The 16,068-nt window shown below is 49.2% G+C and overlaps 1 protein-coding gene across 2 annotated transcripts in view; it reads right to left on the minus strand.

Annotated features, from left to right (window-relative positions):
* EFNA5 (ephrin A5) overlaps positions 1 to 11,607 on the minus strand; it is a 284,920-nt gene extending 273,313 nt beyond the window's left edge. For both annotated transcript variants that reach the window (XM_004586176.2, XM_004586175.2), the window contains exon 1: positions 11,288 to 11,607. In XM_004586176.2, the coding sequence (XP_004586233.1) occupies positions 11,288 to 11,412 (125 nt within the window). In that variant the 5' untranslated portion in view covers positions 11,413 to 11,607. The remainder of the gene's footprint in view (positions 1 to 11,287) is intronic.
* Positions 11,608 to 16,068: the final 4,461 nt, after the last annotated feature.

Consider the following 16,068-nt stretch of genomic DNA (forward strand, 5'->3'; position numbering starts at 1 on the left):
CATGAATGTCACTAATGGCATGCTTTCAATGGCATGGCTGTTGTTCACGGAGTGTGTACTGCAGTCATTCCCAGTGCTGGGAACAACCCACTGCCCTTGAGGAACCCTGGATAAATCCCTGTCAAGGAAACCTACACATGACGGTTCCTTAGAGCACGCTCTGCTTTGTACTGTGATTCCGTCAGTGCAGCTCTTGTATCTGAACAAAACCCTGACCTTCTCCGCAGGTACAGATGTCTTACTCATCTCTAAATCTCCGTACGCCTCCTCGCATTTTGTATATATCACTCGATAAATATTTTATCAACTATAACTTCAAAATATTAGGTCAGGAATACAGTCTGATGTAAAAACATTCCTTGATGTAAAAACTTTGGAAAAATAAATTCCAATCAACACAGAATCTCTAAGTTACCCCATTTGGACTTGGTTTTTAGATACCAAAAAGAAGATGCACACAAAAGATGAAAACGGTAATGGAAAACATGATGAAGAGCCAAGCCCTGATTCTCCGTGGTAGCCAACAACAGGAGAGCCTGAATGACCGAAACTCAAACACTGATTCTAAAATCTCACGGGATTTACGTGATTGTCTCCAAATCTTTTCTTACCAAGGTGGCTGCAAGTCTGAGACATGCTATCTTTATACCTCTGTTTTCTTTCTCAAATTCATCCTCCACTGGATAGGATCATAAATCATGAAAACATTAGAGAGGGCTGAGTAATAAGTGAATCAAGAGATTAGCTCTCAAATCACTAGATAGCAACACCAAAATACAGGGCTGAAAAAAGAACAATCTGAAAAGGAGGTAATTGTGAGAGAGCTGGAAGCAGACACATTAATAAGTATAACCATATCCGTTACCAGACCACTCTGAAATAATCCTCCAGATTATTAGATATTCAAACTCATACGCAGGGATAAAAAAAAAAGGTAGGGAATCTTTCTCCAACGAACAACCGCATGATTTTTTCATGTTCAGGAACTCATTTAGACAGTCCTTTATGCACTGTTTTGTTTGTTTGTTTGTTTGCTTGCCTCACAAATTCCAGACTTTAAGGAAAAACCAAGAGTGAGCAACCCATGTGCATGGATCCTCAAGGACTATCCCGTGTACGCATGCACCCCTACACACACACACACACACACACACACACCATGCCCTGTGATGTAGTTGTCTTCCCCTGAGTTGGGCTGACAGTGGTGACAGGAGAGTGTGTAATTATTTTCATTGTTCCCCTGACAGCTCTAGCACCACGCAAGACCTTTTTCTTTTTATGTTGTAAATGCTATGAGGAAAAAAAAAATACAGTAATAACAAGCATTTCATTATGAGCCCAGCAACCACAGTGGGAACAGTGCCAGAAAAGATTGGAATCTCTGGGATAGTGCGCGCGCGTGCACACACACACACACACACACGCACACACACACACGAGAAAGAGAAAGTGCCCTCAATGGTGGCAATCAACACTGATGCCAGGCACACAGTGGGCAAAGTTTCCAGTGTTTCCCTAAGTCTCTGTCGACACCCTGAAGTATAAATACGATGCCACAGCAATACTAAAACCAAGAACATTATCATCTCTGTACTAAAATATTAATCAGAATAAAGGCATTGCTTATTAATAAGGGAAATACTCTTTAGAATATTCTCTGTTTTTTGATGCTCTCCGGGAAGCATACAAAGACGCAGTGTCGAATTTTGGGTTAGGCCTTGCCTTTCGCACACTCCATAAAAAAAAGAAAATCATACTTGTGATATCAAATATCTGAGTGCTGCCTTCCCTGGGGCCTACTCTAATTTGCTTTATACAGTGTTTTAAATAAAGCAACGCTGGGCTCTGCCGTGGCGGATACCAGATCCGTCGCTGAGGTCTTTTCTCGCCTGATTAATTAGTAATTGGGAGACACATTTTGGCAGTTTCATTTCCCTATTATTTTCTCAAGTTTGACACAAAACACTGTCAGAAGCACCACTATTTGAACTGTACCCTTCTTAGTGCTGGGTCATTACATTTTAATAAATGGAGCCTCTCCCACCAAACTACAGAAATAGGCATAAAAGTTTATTGAAGCAGTAACTGTAAACAAATATATAAAGAAAACACTGAATGCCACAGTATCTAAAACATTAATGGTGTGTCTGAACCCAGAGGTTAGTGGTGAGGCTGCTGAGCAGGAAGGAAAGAAAGGGCCTTTAACAAAACCAGTGCTTCCATCTGTCTCCTAAAATAAAAGAGAAAAAGAAGCAGAAAAGAAAAGTATTAGCTAAATAAAGCAAGCAAACCCTTGGCCTCAGCAGACCGGGCCTTCGGAGCCCTGTTCAGCCTCCTCCATTATTGCAAACCAGTGAATAAAATTAGTGGGAAGTAAAAGACATATGGTAATCCGGGACCCACATACAACTCACCAGAATTCCTCCCACGCTTAAGACACAATTCTCCTAAAAGGTTAGGGGGACTTCACATTACAGCCAGCCAGCAAGCAGGATCCTTGAGGGGAAGCTGCGAAAAGCTACGGAATCAATTTCAGAATCTCCATCCCAAAGTGCCAATCGCTTCAACAACACATCCTGCTACCGTGATGACTCGAGACACTTGTATGCCCAGGCAGTGGTCATGCTGCGGAGGTCAGAGGTCACAGTATCCACATTCCGACATGTGTCTATATGTTCTTGCCCTGAAACAACGCAAGTGGAACTGGACTCATGGGCTCCCACTCTGTCCGACCTAACTGCAAACACAAAAGATAACGTCTCCATTTGTAGATGCATTTTTACCTTGTCTTCCTCTACCTGTATTCAATAAATACATAGTTCTCTGTGTGTCATTAAGCTCAATAAAAGTGCTACAAACTTCTACATCCCCATGATATGGCAGATGCAGCAATCATCAAAATCTAGACAGCAATTTGCACTGTAATTATCCAACAAACTAAGCCATAGCTCAACTTCAAACCACCACACTGCACTTTTAATACAAAAAAAAAAAAAATGCTTTCATCATAAGCAAGAGGTGAGAATTCATTGTTAATCCTGGCTTGTACATAGATGAGTAAGTCACAAATAAAAGGTAAACTAGAAGCCCTGACAGCTTGGAAACAGCAAAAGAAAAACAAAAGGTATCTGTCAGTTCATCGACAAGGTCACTCGGAACAGTCAGGTTATTTCAGTCCTCTCCAACAGCCACTCCAAGAACAGACGACAGGTACTGGAGGAGGGTCTTTCTGCGCAAAATGGCCACTCATACCTGAACTTGAACTGTGGGATGTTTATGTCTTGTACTCATAGGCATTTTACGTATTCTTTTACTCTGCATCTCCCAGCACCTAAAACCTACATCTCTGATGTAGCACCCAGCCACGGCCAGTTCACGCAGACTGCTGAGTCCAGCGCCTCTCAACTCTCTCCCAGGGAAGCCCTACTTTAACCGCAGGCCCTGAGATGGCTGCGCCCAGACATCAACAAACAGGTGCAGGAAGGGCGCATACATTTGTGGAGCAATTCACAGGCTAACTGTTCCTCTGAATATATCCAGAATATACGAAATACAGCGGAAACATGGAATGTTACGTGGATTCAGTGTCCTGACTTTGGGTGACAAATAGGAATTTACTTGTAAGTTAATTCCAGAATCCACAAGAAGTGTCTATCAAAAAGAGAATGAGAGATTGCATTTTAGGAACAAAAAGGCTCTGACTCCATTGAATTCTTAAAGCACCTAAATGCTTCACTGAGGGAAGATACCTACATTTTTTCAACACCTTTTACTGGAGAAAGATTTCCGGGATCATTGGTCAATTTTGGGGAAGGGGAAAAATGGCCACCAAAAAATAAATGGAATTTGGTATGGTCAGTACGATAAGAAACGGAAATCAGTACAAGCAGAAGGTAACGCAGCAGCTACATATATATAGTACTGCTTTGAAATTAATACTAAGTTACAAGCTTCAAAAGAAACCCATATGGAAACTTGGTACAGTCCAACATTTAACACTAAAATATCATCTGCCTAGTTCGAAATATATTATTACTAAGTTTAAACATCCCTTTTTTTTTTTTTGACAACTAAATACAAGTAGATAGCATTTGAGTCACTTCACAAATAACTTAACGTAGAGCTTGAAACTTAAAATCTGACCAAAATCATCACAAAGTGGTTTAGTTTCCTTTGCTATCGTCCATATTCATTTCCGGGCCATTTTCACGAAAGAAATAAAATCGGTCTTAAAACAAGATGGCTGCTTGTAGGGAAAAAGAAAAAAAAAAAAAAAAAAAAAAAAGACGCTGACTTAACAGAAAGCCAAAAACCTAGCTTTTCTAAATTAGGAAATAGAAACTTTGCCATATATTTTTCCAATCTCCATGTTTTCACATACTTCCCTACGGATTCAATGTAGTTATTCCAAATCATTCATAGCAACTGATCTTCGTAAACACGCTCATCTTAGCCTGCTAATGACACAACTGTCCAATGCATGTATTCACGTGTGCTGGTCTACACGCCTGCTCTATGCATTGGGACAAAAAAAAAAAGCCCCCTTACTTCTTCACCCCAAAATCATAACCGTTCATCAAGAAAATCAGGTCACTTGACAAGTGATGGGAATAATATCGATACCTCTTATCTCTTAAGCGTTCAATCATAAAGCACGCGGTGATCTCCCATGACAACCAAATCATCTGAATCCGACTTTTTAACAGTAAAAAACACAAGCATTTATCTACGGGACAGTCTCCGCTTAAACTGCATGTTGCTGACCGCCCCAAAAGCCAATGGCAGGATGACTCCAGGACTCACACATGAAAATTCGAAACATTTTCCTCCATTTTGAAATAATTTTTAAGTAGGCAAAAAAAAAAAACATGGGAACCTATTTTTATTCCTTACTTGAGTGGAAAATAAGACCTGACAGTAACATTTTCTTCAACCTGTCAACTGTCAATTGTATGAAGGATGCTTCTAAAGACGACAACGGTTTATTTTTCCCTATTGAAAATGATAGAATTCTACCTGAATGGAAGCGGGGCTAACCATCACTCTGGAGGGGACACTGCTGTCGCTCAGCAATGCGCCAGCTTCAGCAGGAGTCGTTCACGTTTTGTTAAACGGTGTTTTCACTGAAATACAGGGCTCACCGTTTGAAAACTATCTTCAGAAGCCTCAGAAGTCGAAGCTTGCACCCATACAGACCTGTGATCAGACAAAAAGGGCACAGATTGCTGTGTTTCTGAGGAATCCTTGAGGGAGCACAGGCTGTGGAGAAAGCTGACGCAGGGCACCTGCTTTGCTCAAAGGTATGCAGAAGACCTCCCAGGGCAGCAAACGTGCGCTCTGGTACTTCCAGCTGCTTACTAGCAAGTATACCTACTTATGGATACTGTCTTCCTACACATGTTAAATCACGGCAAATAATACTGTGTAAACTTTCCAAAATCTTTTCTTCTAGCCTTTTTTTTTTTTTTGCTTCAGATAAATACAGTTTTCTATTCATTATTATTATCTACAGTCCCCCCAGGGCGTCCGTCTGCTGTGTAATTTTCAGCTAGGAGGTCGTGTGTGACTATCTAAATTTTGAAAATCTAAATGCAGACACACTGAAAGGGAAGCAGATCTGGTAGGGAGCACTGTTCTCTTCAGAAACAGTGCAAGCTCTTTCCTCACCCAAAAAAAACAAAACCCACACACCTTTTTTCCATCGCAGCTCAGGACAGGTTGAGAAGCAGCCTAAAATATAAATGTAATAATAAGTTTCTTAAAAGAGATGGTAATTTATTGATGATTGGCTATCTAGGGCCACCTCTGTAAGACAAATTTTGAAAGGTGAATATAAATCCCTCATTTCTCCCTGCTCTTCTTTGAGTAAGAAGGTGTCATCTAGCACTAACGATCAAAGGCCAAAATTTGTCAGAGTTCAGAAGATTGGCACTATTGTAGATAAGACTAAGTCTTCCTGGGGGAGAAGCCAGGCCCTTCCTCATTGTCCATAGCGAAATTCAGGCTTCCTCTTCAACAGGGCCATTCTAATCCAGATTACTCTTTTAGCAATTTGTACGCCACTTCTAAGATGAAAGTCAGTAAAACAGAAACAGGAGACACAGCAGGGTCACGACTTAGCAACATCTTAGCTTCGGCAGTTCTTACTGATAAGGAAGCTACTCAAAGCAAACCCAACATGTGGAGGGTTAAGTTGCATCTTTCCAGAAATTGTACAGCAAATGAGTTACATTAAAAAAAAAAAAAAAACACCCTAAGCAGTAGACTAAACACTCCCATACACAGAACACTCCGTCCTCAGCACAGTGCTAGGACTGGTTCATATTTGAATGTGTTCATGTGTTCATTCTCTCAAAGACAGATTCTTTCGGAAGGACGAACTGCAACCGTCCATTTGCCCAGGCCAGCAAGCAGCGGGTCACTCTCAGCAAAGCACAAGAAATCAAATGCTACTCTTCATTTCTCCCTGCCCATCAGTTCACCCGGCCAGTGGACAGAACACAGGGACCTAACTCATCAGGAGACACTGGGCCAGATTCAACAGCAGGAAAGTCAGGAGGTTCACTTGTCCCCATGGAACTAAGAGCTCCCTCCAAACTTCACCCTCAGCCTTCAGTAGACGGAAGCCTTCACAGCCATGGCCCACCAGCTCTAACACACAGCACAGCACGGCTGAGGGAGCCCACTGTTGCGTTCATACCACGGAGGGCATCAAATAGGGCCGTAGGAACTCCTGGAGACACTTTGTGATACTTTCAATCACACGTACTTCACAATGTTGGTCTCATCCCGCAAACGCCAAATTAGACGGTGTGGTCGAGCATGCCCGGGACAGCACCGAGGATGCTCCAGGCTGCCAGACAGCACGGACAGCTGACTGCTTCTGAGTTTATGATGGACCCATACATCAAAGCACCAAGTGGCTGCAACATCTCCACGAGCAAATCTACTTTTCAAAAGGCCACGGGAACACGAGGCAGGTTCTCTCTAGGTTTTTCTACAAATGAAAACGAAGACTCTAGATCTCAAGCACACTGCTATCCTCCTGGTATTCACACACACACCTTCTTAAGTAAACAGCCAAACTGTAAAATTATCTCAATACACTCACGCATCCACCCTAAGGGCTCAGAGTAAGATTCTAAACAATATCTTTGACTTGAAGAACGTCTCTGTTTCCAAAATGTAAAAATTCACTCTTTAGAATTGCAAAATAAAAGGAAATATTTCACAAGTCTGGCATTAACACAAACACCAAGTTCGACTTCCCTTCATTTCTCACAAGTTTTTAGATCTTAAATCATGTGGAGTTCACTTGTCAGTGGAAAGGCTCCGGGTCAACATTCGGGTATCCACAAATCCGAAGAAAGATGGTTCAGATTTTTTTTCAAATGAAGCAGCTGAATGCTGAAAGAAGAAAAATACTCCACGGAACATTATTTGGGGTGGGGGGGATGGACAACTTGGAGTGCTCACCCAGAACTTGCGTTACTTTCACAACTCCAAGATGACGCATTCACACAGAGAAATGCTATCAGTTACCCACCATTCCAAAATGAAATGTTGCATTTAAGGTCCCTTCAAGCACTGAAAAAGTCCAAGGAAAACATCTCATTAGATTAAAGTTGAATACATCCTTGATGAATGGCACTGATATTTTTTTCCCCTTTAAGAGAACAGACTTTTCAAACGATACAGAAACTGAGGCAGAACAGGCAGCATCCTGGTGGGCAGGATTAGCGTACCGGTTGCTAATGCACGCTTGGAGCATTGTCTCCATCATGTCTACCAGGAGACCTGTTCAGTGGCAAACAGTTACAAGAATTCAAGAAGAGGTTTTCAGTACACAGACTGTGGAAAGGAGCATTCATGCTGACAGAATCAAACTGTTTCCAGCAGGCATATTCTTCAAAACTAACTCATCTGGCTTGACAAGCACAGCTAAATACAGGACAACAGAATTGCAGTTCCATTACTAAAGTCTTCCTTTGTTATTATATATTCTTACACACATTAAGGACAAATAACTGTCTCCTCCTTGGTTTGGAGGTTAAGAACTCAGTGAGCCCAAGTAATATTTCAGTTCGGAATTCAGCCTACCTGTAACAAATGATCACTCACCCAAGTTTCTAGACTTAGAAAGGCAGCCAATGTCTTTAGACAAAGGCTATCCTGAAGAAGATCCACCCAGCTGGCTAGCTCTCAGCTTCCATAGACTTCGCACAGTTCAACACAGACAATCGCTCTTGTCCACCTCCCAAAAGCTACTGGCAACTAAAGAACCAGCATTTAAAAATGGAATATCCGCTTCTTGTGAGTACCTAGGAACACAGACTCTCGTCACCCTAACTGCAAAGCTATTCTGAGAGCAGGCACATACATTATTTTCCTCTGAATTTAGATTTATAGATGTCAAACAGAGAGGCAATAATGCAACTCAGTATGGCTGAAAACTCCTACAGGCTGCAAATGCCACTTGGAACACGGTTACCCAAGAAGATACCCCATGATCAAAGGTACACACAGTCCCAACTTTACCAAAATGAAATCTCAGGTGTCAGCTACCAGTTCACACTGAAGTACATCCACTTCACTTCAATAGTGATTCCATTAGAATCATGTTAATGCAGCTACTGAACTTTGGGGGGGGGGGGGCAATAAAAAGTTGATTTAGGTTGTCAAGTTGTCTACTTTTCTCAAGAAACTTTAGTTGTTTGATCTCATTACTAGTAAAATCTTCACAGGAACCTTCAGAAAACCACATGGTAACTAACTTCACTATACGAAATGATAACATGCACGATAAGGAAATGGAGAACCCTGAATTGACCCAATTCAGCTCACACACGGAGGGTAAGCTTCCCGAAAGGGGCCCTATCTTTTGAGACTGCTAGCTTCTGTTTTTAAAGGATTTACTTTTCATTTGGCCTCCAAGTTAAGTTTTTCTCAATGCATAAAAAAAAAAATCACTTAATTCAGCATTCCAGAGACAAAACTGCCTGCCACTACATACTCGTAAAATACAAGTGCTGCTTCAGTAACACTGAGCAAAACGCCCTCCTAAACCCCTGAGAGTATGAAGTAGCAGCACTGAAGCTCTCCAGGCAAGCGGGGTAACTCCCTGTCTTTTTTCCCCATGATTATCAAATGATAACGATCAAATACAAAATATTTCCACAAGCTCCAATTAGAACGCTGACTTTACTCTTCATATTTTAAACTTCTGTAGATTAACTTTGCCTGGGCAGGTTCAAAGTCACAATGACACCCGGAGCAGAAAGTAGGGTGTTCTGCAGGCAGGGCGGGTCTATCCGAAAACATGGCCTGCAAGAAAAAGCAATGTACTAATCTCAAACCAAGCAACAGTATCAGGAGCATTTAAAAAACCCCTGAGATAAACCTCCCCGCACTAACTCCGACTGGCTCTACAGGGTTAGGGTCTGCCTCGTTCCACTCTAACCCAGGAGCGACTGAATATCCAAGTTTACAAACAAAATGTCAATGCCACGAAGGAAAAATGACAATGGGAAAAGTTTGGAGTGGGACAGAAAAGACACGCGCAAAATGCCCCCCAAATCTAACTGTGTGATTCACCCTGGCTTAATTTGACCAGTGCTAAAATTTAGAAATTCCTGTTTCATAGGCGCTGTCTAATCAAGCCCAAAGGGGAATAAAACCAGACATGAGACTTGCTTTTAACACCACCACAACTGGAAAGCTCGCTCTATTTGTCTTGTCAGCTTTAATAAAAGGCATCTCCTCCACCACGCTGGCTCTCTCCTCTATGCCTAACAGTGGCAATTGGCAGGTCAGGAAGAGCCCACCTCCGGGAGACTTCTGTTGTTTAAGGCAAACTTTCAGGGGCGTCTGCACTTGTGCCAGGAGCACAAGTGGGGGACTCGGCTACCTAGGAGTGACCGCCGGAGAGCCAGGGCGAGGGGTAGCCTCCCTCGGCAATCCCGGAGACTGCTCCCGGGGAAATCTTTAAGCAGGGAATCCAGCGTCTGCACGCCGGGCAGAGGCTGGAGGCCGGTGCGTGGGGCCGATGAGGATGGGAAAGACAGGAGGCTCCCAGGCGCTGGGCGCGCAACAAACACAGCCTCATCCATCGGCCTCCCACCCTCCACTGCAGTACGGGGTAAAACCCTGGGATTGTAGGTACGACCGCACTATTTTCCTCCTAGGCGGGCACCAAAAACAGCCCGCAGCTGGAAAACTGGTCTCTGTTGTGTCCGGCGGAAGCCCAGCGGAATTCGTCCGGCAGGGCCCACCGCTGCGCACAGGCCTGGGAGAAAGTAAGGCGCATAACTGCTGTGAGCCGCGAGGGATCCGCCGGCACCGCACCAGGGATGCCCCTCCATCCCACTTCCAGGGTCCAGGAACCCCTGGAAGACTGCGGCTGGCTGGAGTCCAGCAGGCGCGCCAAAGCCGCCCCGAGCGCCCACCTCTGGCCTCCCGCGTAGCCGGCGGGTTTCGGGAACGCCTGCAGAAATGGTTCCAGGTAACCGCACGCCTTCTCCGGTTCCGCATCGCCAGGCCGCGGGCGCCGGTCTCCGGCCGCCCCTGGACAAACTCCGCAGTTTGTTCCGAACCCGTGACGTAACCGGCATTAGATCAAACTTTCTGGCCCCCTGAACCTACCGGGTGGGGAAGAAATGAGACGGCGCAGGCGATGCTTGAATCCCCTGCAAAGGCAAGCGCGCCAGGCCCACACCAACTGAGGGCTGAATGATTTTCTCGCAGTTAAAGAGGAAGAAAAATAAAGAAATCTAAAGCTTCCTCGTTCCAGCCCCTCTCACTTCCCCTAGCCGGTGCGCTCTCTCTGCGCCCCGGGAAGAAAAGGGGGGGGGGGATTAAAACGCACACACACAAACTTTGGGGGTGTTTGGCGGGTTCTCCCCACAGACCATCCGGGCAGGAGCGGCGCACGCAGAGGGCTCCCTGCGCCCAAGCCCTGCTCTGGGATTGGGATGCCGGCCAGCCGGCCCGGGATGTAAGTGCAGAAGTCCCTACTGCCCAGCTCCCGCCCTTTTCCGAATCTCCGCGCCAGGAAGGGTAGTGAGTCTGGGCAGCCACAGAATACCCAAGTCTTTCGGCGGTGGCTTGCTTAACAAAGAGGGGCGCGACGGGTGCGCTTCCTACGGGCGGCTCCAGCGCCCGGGTGATGCAGGCTCCGGGATGCGCGCCGCCGGCAGCCTCTGCGCGCTGGTCCCCGCCGCCGCCGCCCCTTCCGCAAAGGCCCCGGAGTCCGGGTACCCCGGCTCTCCGCCCTCCCCCACCGTCTTACCTGGGGTTGCTGCTGTTCCAGTAGACGGCGTAGCGGTCGGCGACGGTCTTGGAGCCCGGGTCCTGGCTGAGCACACACATCCAGAGCACCAGAAACAACAGCGTCAACATCTCCACGTGCAACATCCCGCCTGGCCAGCGGCGGAGCCCCCGACGCGCCACTCCGGGGAAGAGAGCCGAGATCCGGAGGGAAGAAGGGAGGAAGGCAAGGGGACAGAAAGAGCGGACTCCAAATAAATACGAATAAATAAAAATGAAGGGGGGCAAGGACGGGAAGGGGCGCACACCAGGCTGGGGAGGGAAGAGTGACCGAGAAGAAAAGAAGGCGGTGAAGTGGAGGGGGGGCGAGTTGGGAGGGTGGAATCGAGACAAACTCGCACCCCCACTGGAGGGTTGGGGAGGAAAAAAGAATCACAAGATGGAGAGGAGCGTGCGTGTGTGCGGTGGCGGCGGCGAAGGCGGAGGAACGGGTGCTGCGAGGTGTCTCGGGCGGCGGCGGCGGCGGCGGGCTGGTCAGCCCGGGAGAGGGAGGTGAGTGCCCGGCCGGGCGGCTGCAGCACAGGTCGGGGCAGGCGGCGGCGCGCGCTGCACAGTCACCGGGAGTTGCGCGCCGCGGCCGCGGGGAGACATACACTGGCCCGCCGGGCCCGGCTCAGCTTCGGCGCCGCGGGCTGCGCACGGCTCCGCCGCCGCCCGGGGCCCTCGCACCGCGCCCGGCTGCGCTCCAAGTTACTTTGGCGGCCGAAGGGAAACTGCAGGAGGAGGGCGGCTTGTGGCTCCGGGGAGTCGCCGGCGTGTGGCTCCGGGGAGTCCGTGCGTCGAAGGGAGAGAAGACTCTTCCCCCCTCGCCGCCAACCACCACCACCACCTTTCGCAGCCTCCTCTGTGCCTGAGCTGGGCGACCCCGGGAGAGATCTCGGAGAAGTCGTAGGTGCTGCGGTGCAGGGCGGCGCGCCGAGAAGGGCGGGGATTCGGGGCGGCACTCGCAGCCCGCCGGCGTCCTAGGACGGCCCAGGCGGCAGCGGCGCTGCTGAGGAGCGGTCCTGCCTCGGAAAGCTCAAAGAAAAGTTTGTCTGGTGCGTCTGCCCGCAGGTTTCCCGGCGGAGTAGGGTGACGGCGGCGGCGGGCGAGCAAGGCGCGGGGATCTCTCGGGCGCGCTTCCCGTGGCCGCCTGTGCCGGGTGCAGCCGAGAGAACCGGGAGCGGAGGCTGAGAACCAGCCGGCCTGGCGGAGCGGGGATGCCAGAGCCCGCAGCCCACGCCAGCCACGCCGTCCTTGCCGGAGCAAGGCGCGGAGGGGAGATAATAAGCACTGTCGGCGGATCCTCCACTCCTGGATGGGCGGCTGTCAGTCTCGGGCCGCCTCCCGGGGGGCGAGCCTGGGTTCCCCCCTCACAAGCGGTGCCGAAGAGCCCCGGGCCGAGCGCTCACAAGTGTCCCCGCGACTCCGGCGTGTCCGGCCCCGAGCCCGGCAACTTGTAGAGAAGCATCAATCAGTTTGAAATGGTCAGAGAGGAAAAGAGTGCGCACGAGCGAGCGGCGCCTCCCCGATGACTACAGCAAGAAAAACCTTCCCGGTCCTTGCCGCCGCGGCTCCTCTCTCGCTCCTCACGGGCGGCAGCGACCTGAGGTGAAAGCCACCACCCGAATCCTCAAAAAGCCCTGCCCAGGCGGGAAAATAAACTTGAGTGCGGCGGCGGCGGCAGCAGCAACAGCACCAACTCGAGCAGCCCTGGAGGGATCCAAACGACTGGCGAGAAGTGGGAAGGGGTAAAAGTCAGTTTTGCCAAAGAGGAGGGGGGAAAAAAAAGAAGAGGAAGAGAAAAAAATGCTTTATGGGAAAAAAAAAATCTCCTTGGGCACGCCCCCTCGTTAATGACCTGCGTGTACAGCCGGCGGCAGCGACCCGGCGGCAGCAGCCTCTCCAGAGCGCGAGGCCGCGCGCGTGACCGTGGAGGGGGCGCGGGGCGCGGGCGCGGGTGTGAGCTCCGGACCGGGCGGGGGAGGCGCCGGCGGTCCGCCCAGCCTGCACGGCCGCCGCGGCTCGGGTCATGTGGCTGCCTGCTTTTTTTTTTTTTTTTTTTCTTTCCTCCCCGTGCAGTTTACTTGGGGAGGGCTGGGAGGAGTGGGAGCTGGATGGCTGGAGCAGCCAGTCAGGACCGGGCCTGCTGTTTGCTTACAGATCGCGATTTTTTTTTTCTCTCTCTCTCTCTGTTTTTTGCTCCTATCCGATTGGTCTGCTCCATGGGGGAGAGGCGTTTTCCTAATCTCCTCCCAGCTCCGCTCCTCCCGCGTTTCCAGCACCACCAGAGCCCCACCCCGCCCCACCTCCCAGAAACCTGACTAATTGAATTACTAGAAGTGCCTAGGCGCCTTCGGCCACGTGTAACCCTTTGGATGCTGAATTCCGGGCCCGAAAGATGATGTGACATCTTTTTTTTTTACCTGCGAGTTAGGGTCTGTTGATATGAAAAAGAGGCGCGCGAGAGAAGCCTCCCCCGGGGCCCCCAGGTGACCCCGAAGTCCCGCCAGGCGGGCGGAAGCGCGCCCGCGGTGGTGCGCCCCTGTTCCGTCCGTGGCTCCCCACCCGGTCTTCGCGGCGCCGGATTACCTGGAAAACGCCACGCAATGCCCCTCTGCCTACGTGGGAAACCCAGGGTGGAGCTGCAGGGAAGACAGGCCCTTACATGGATGCTGTGCAGACACGTTCGGCAGATCGGGGAACCACTGCCGGGAAGTGGTTACATTCTAGTGTGAGAGCCTTCCAACCAGGGAGGACGGGAGCCCGAGCCCCTCCGGAACACCTCGCACCTTCCCCTCAGCGAGCCTGAAGCCGATGCACTCACGGCCCCACTGCCCTAAAGAAAAGCCTACAACCTGCCGGTTACGGATGGGAAGGAAGCGGGCCAGGACCGCGCGTCCTTAGATCCCTGGTGCAGGTGGCGCGCGTCCCTCCCGGGGGACGCCGCGGTGCGCGCCGTCCCCCGAGACCCGCCCTGGGTTTGCTCTCCTTTGTGGTCGCTGGCCGGTTCCAAGAAGGAAGGCAGTTTGGTTGTGTTCCAACCCTACCTGTTCTCACTTCTACTTATTCGGCGAATAAAATCAGCCCTCACGTCCCTTCCTTCTTCCTGTCTAATGCTCTCCAGAGCTGGGCTCGCCAAGTTTCCAGGCGCGTCCGAGCTCTTTGGAAGCGTCCAGACGCCCTCCAGTGGTGAGCGCGCGCTCCGCACCCGGCAGGGTGTCGCCCGCAGCCCTGACCTAGCTGCGGGGGAACCCAACGCACCTGGGCTCTGGGCGATAAACTGATGCGGGGATGAGACGATTGGCGTGGGCGTGGATGGGGCTGCTGACTCGGATGCTGCTGGGTCTTGGCCGGAAGTTGCATAGAGTTTCCAGCTTGACATTCCCCTAGGAAAGGAACCGTTCTGTTTTGTGACCGGGTATAACTGACATCAGTGTGAAGGGAACTCCTGGACAAGCCACCCCAAAACTACCAAGCCCGTTCTTGACAAAGCAAATATTTCATTATTTTCTGAATATGAATAATAGAAATTCCCCGGTATCATCTGTGTGCTTCACAAAGTTCTAGGGTTGAGAAAGAAGTGGGAAACTTATGAATCTAATGTTAGAGCCCCCAAAGACAAGCATTGAGATTTTTTTCTAACAAAATTTTATTTCAAGCGTTGTCTTCTCTCCTCGGTCTATCATCTTGCCGGTGTTCCAGTTCTGTTTGGGAACCGTGTCTTGTTTTCTACTCCTGCATAGGTGGACCTCCTCCCTCTGCCTTTGCACAGGAGCCCTCCTGGCACAGGTGGGTCCCTAGGCAGGCTGGCACCAAGGTTCTAAAGCTTTGGGAGGCAGGAACTCCTGACTCATGTTGCTGGGAGACACGTTGGCCCTCCTCAGAGAATTTCTAATCGGGGCTGGCCAGCTGGCTTCCCGTGGTGTACACAGCCCTAGGGGGTGAGCAAGCAAGAACAGAGCACCCACCGCTTCCTCCCTGTTTGAAACACACTGCAATGAATGTGAAAGTCAACCTGTTAGAACACTCTGGAAGCCTTTAACAATTCACCCATCTCTGATGTGCTTAGTGTCTGCATAGCCTCATCTTAAACAGAGGGGGAAATAAAACCATATATTGTAGTCTCGCTAAAATAATTCAAGTGACAGGAATAAGATACTGCCGCTGTTTGGAGCATAAATCCACTGTCTTCCACGTGAAGCAGTTCATAGCCCTAAATCAAAGGCCTCCTTCTGGGATCTTATACATAAGTAATTATTGATATTGGGGTTTTTAAAACTACACTACATATGTCAGCAGAGCTGCAAGGGAGGTGATCACTGAATCCTTGCCACTGGATCATGCAACTTTGTTCAGAACATTGACCTGCCGGGAAGCTGTGCAAATCCACCTTGCACGAAAGTGTTGCGCTGCGATGAGCCCAGTGTCCACAGGGGTAGCGACTTTTAAGCTGGTCTGTACCAAAGAGCGTTCTGAGGAAGGAAGCCAGCAGGAAGCTGAAGAGACAGGAATGGACGTGGAAGGGATGCTCCAATGCTTCATTTGACAAGAAATCACAAGTTGCAGAGCTAAGACCTGAAAAAAATGATGCTGTGCCTGGACCAGGGCCATGACAGGTAGCCTAGTGCGTGACGCCATTTTTAAACACGTCTCATTGGAACAATAATGCATGACCCTGCGATTGAAACCCTCATTAGAGTTTCGTTCCTTACACTTCCTTCTAACTACCTAGATGAGTGTTCCAACCTGCATCGTGACTTC

Source organism: Ochotona princeps, chromosome 28 (assembly GCF_030435755.1).
Source record: "Ochotona princeps isolate mOchPri1 chromosome 28, mOchPri1.hap1, whole genome shotgun sequence".
Classification (NCBI taxonomy): Eukaryota; Metazoa; Chordata; class Mammalia; order Lagomorpha; family Ochotonidae; genus Ochotona; species Ochotona princeps.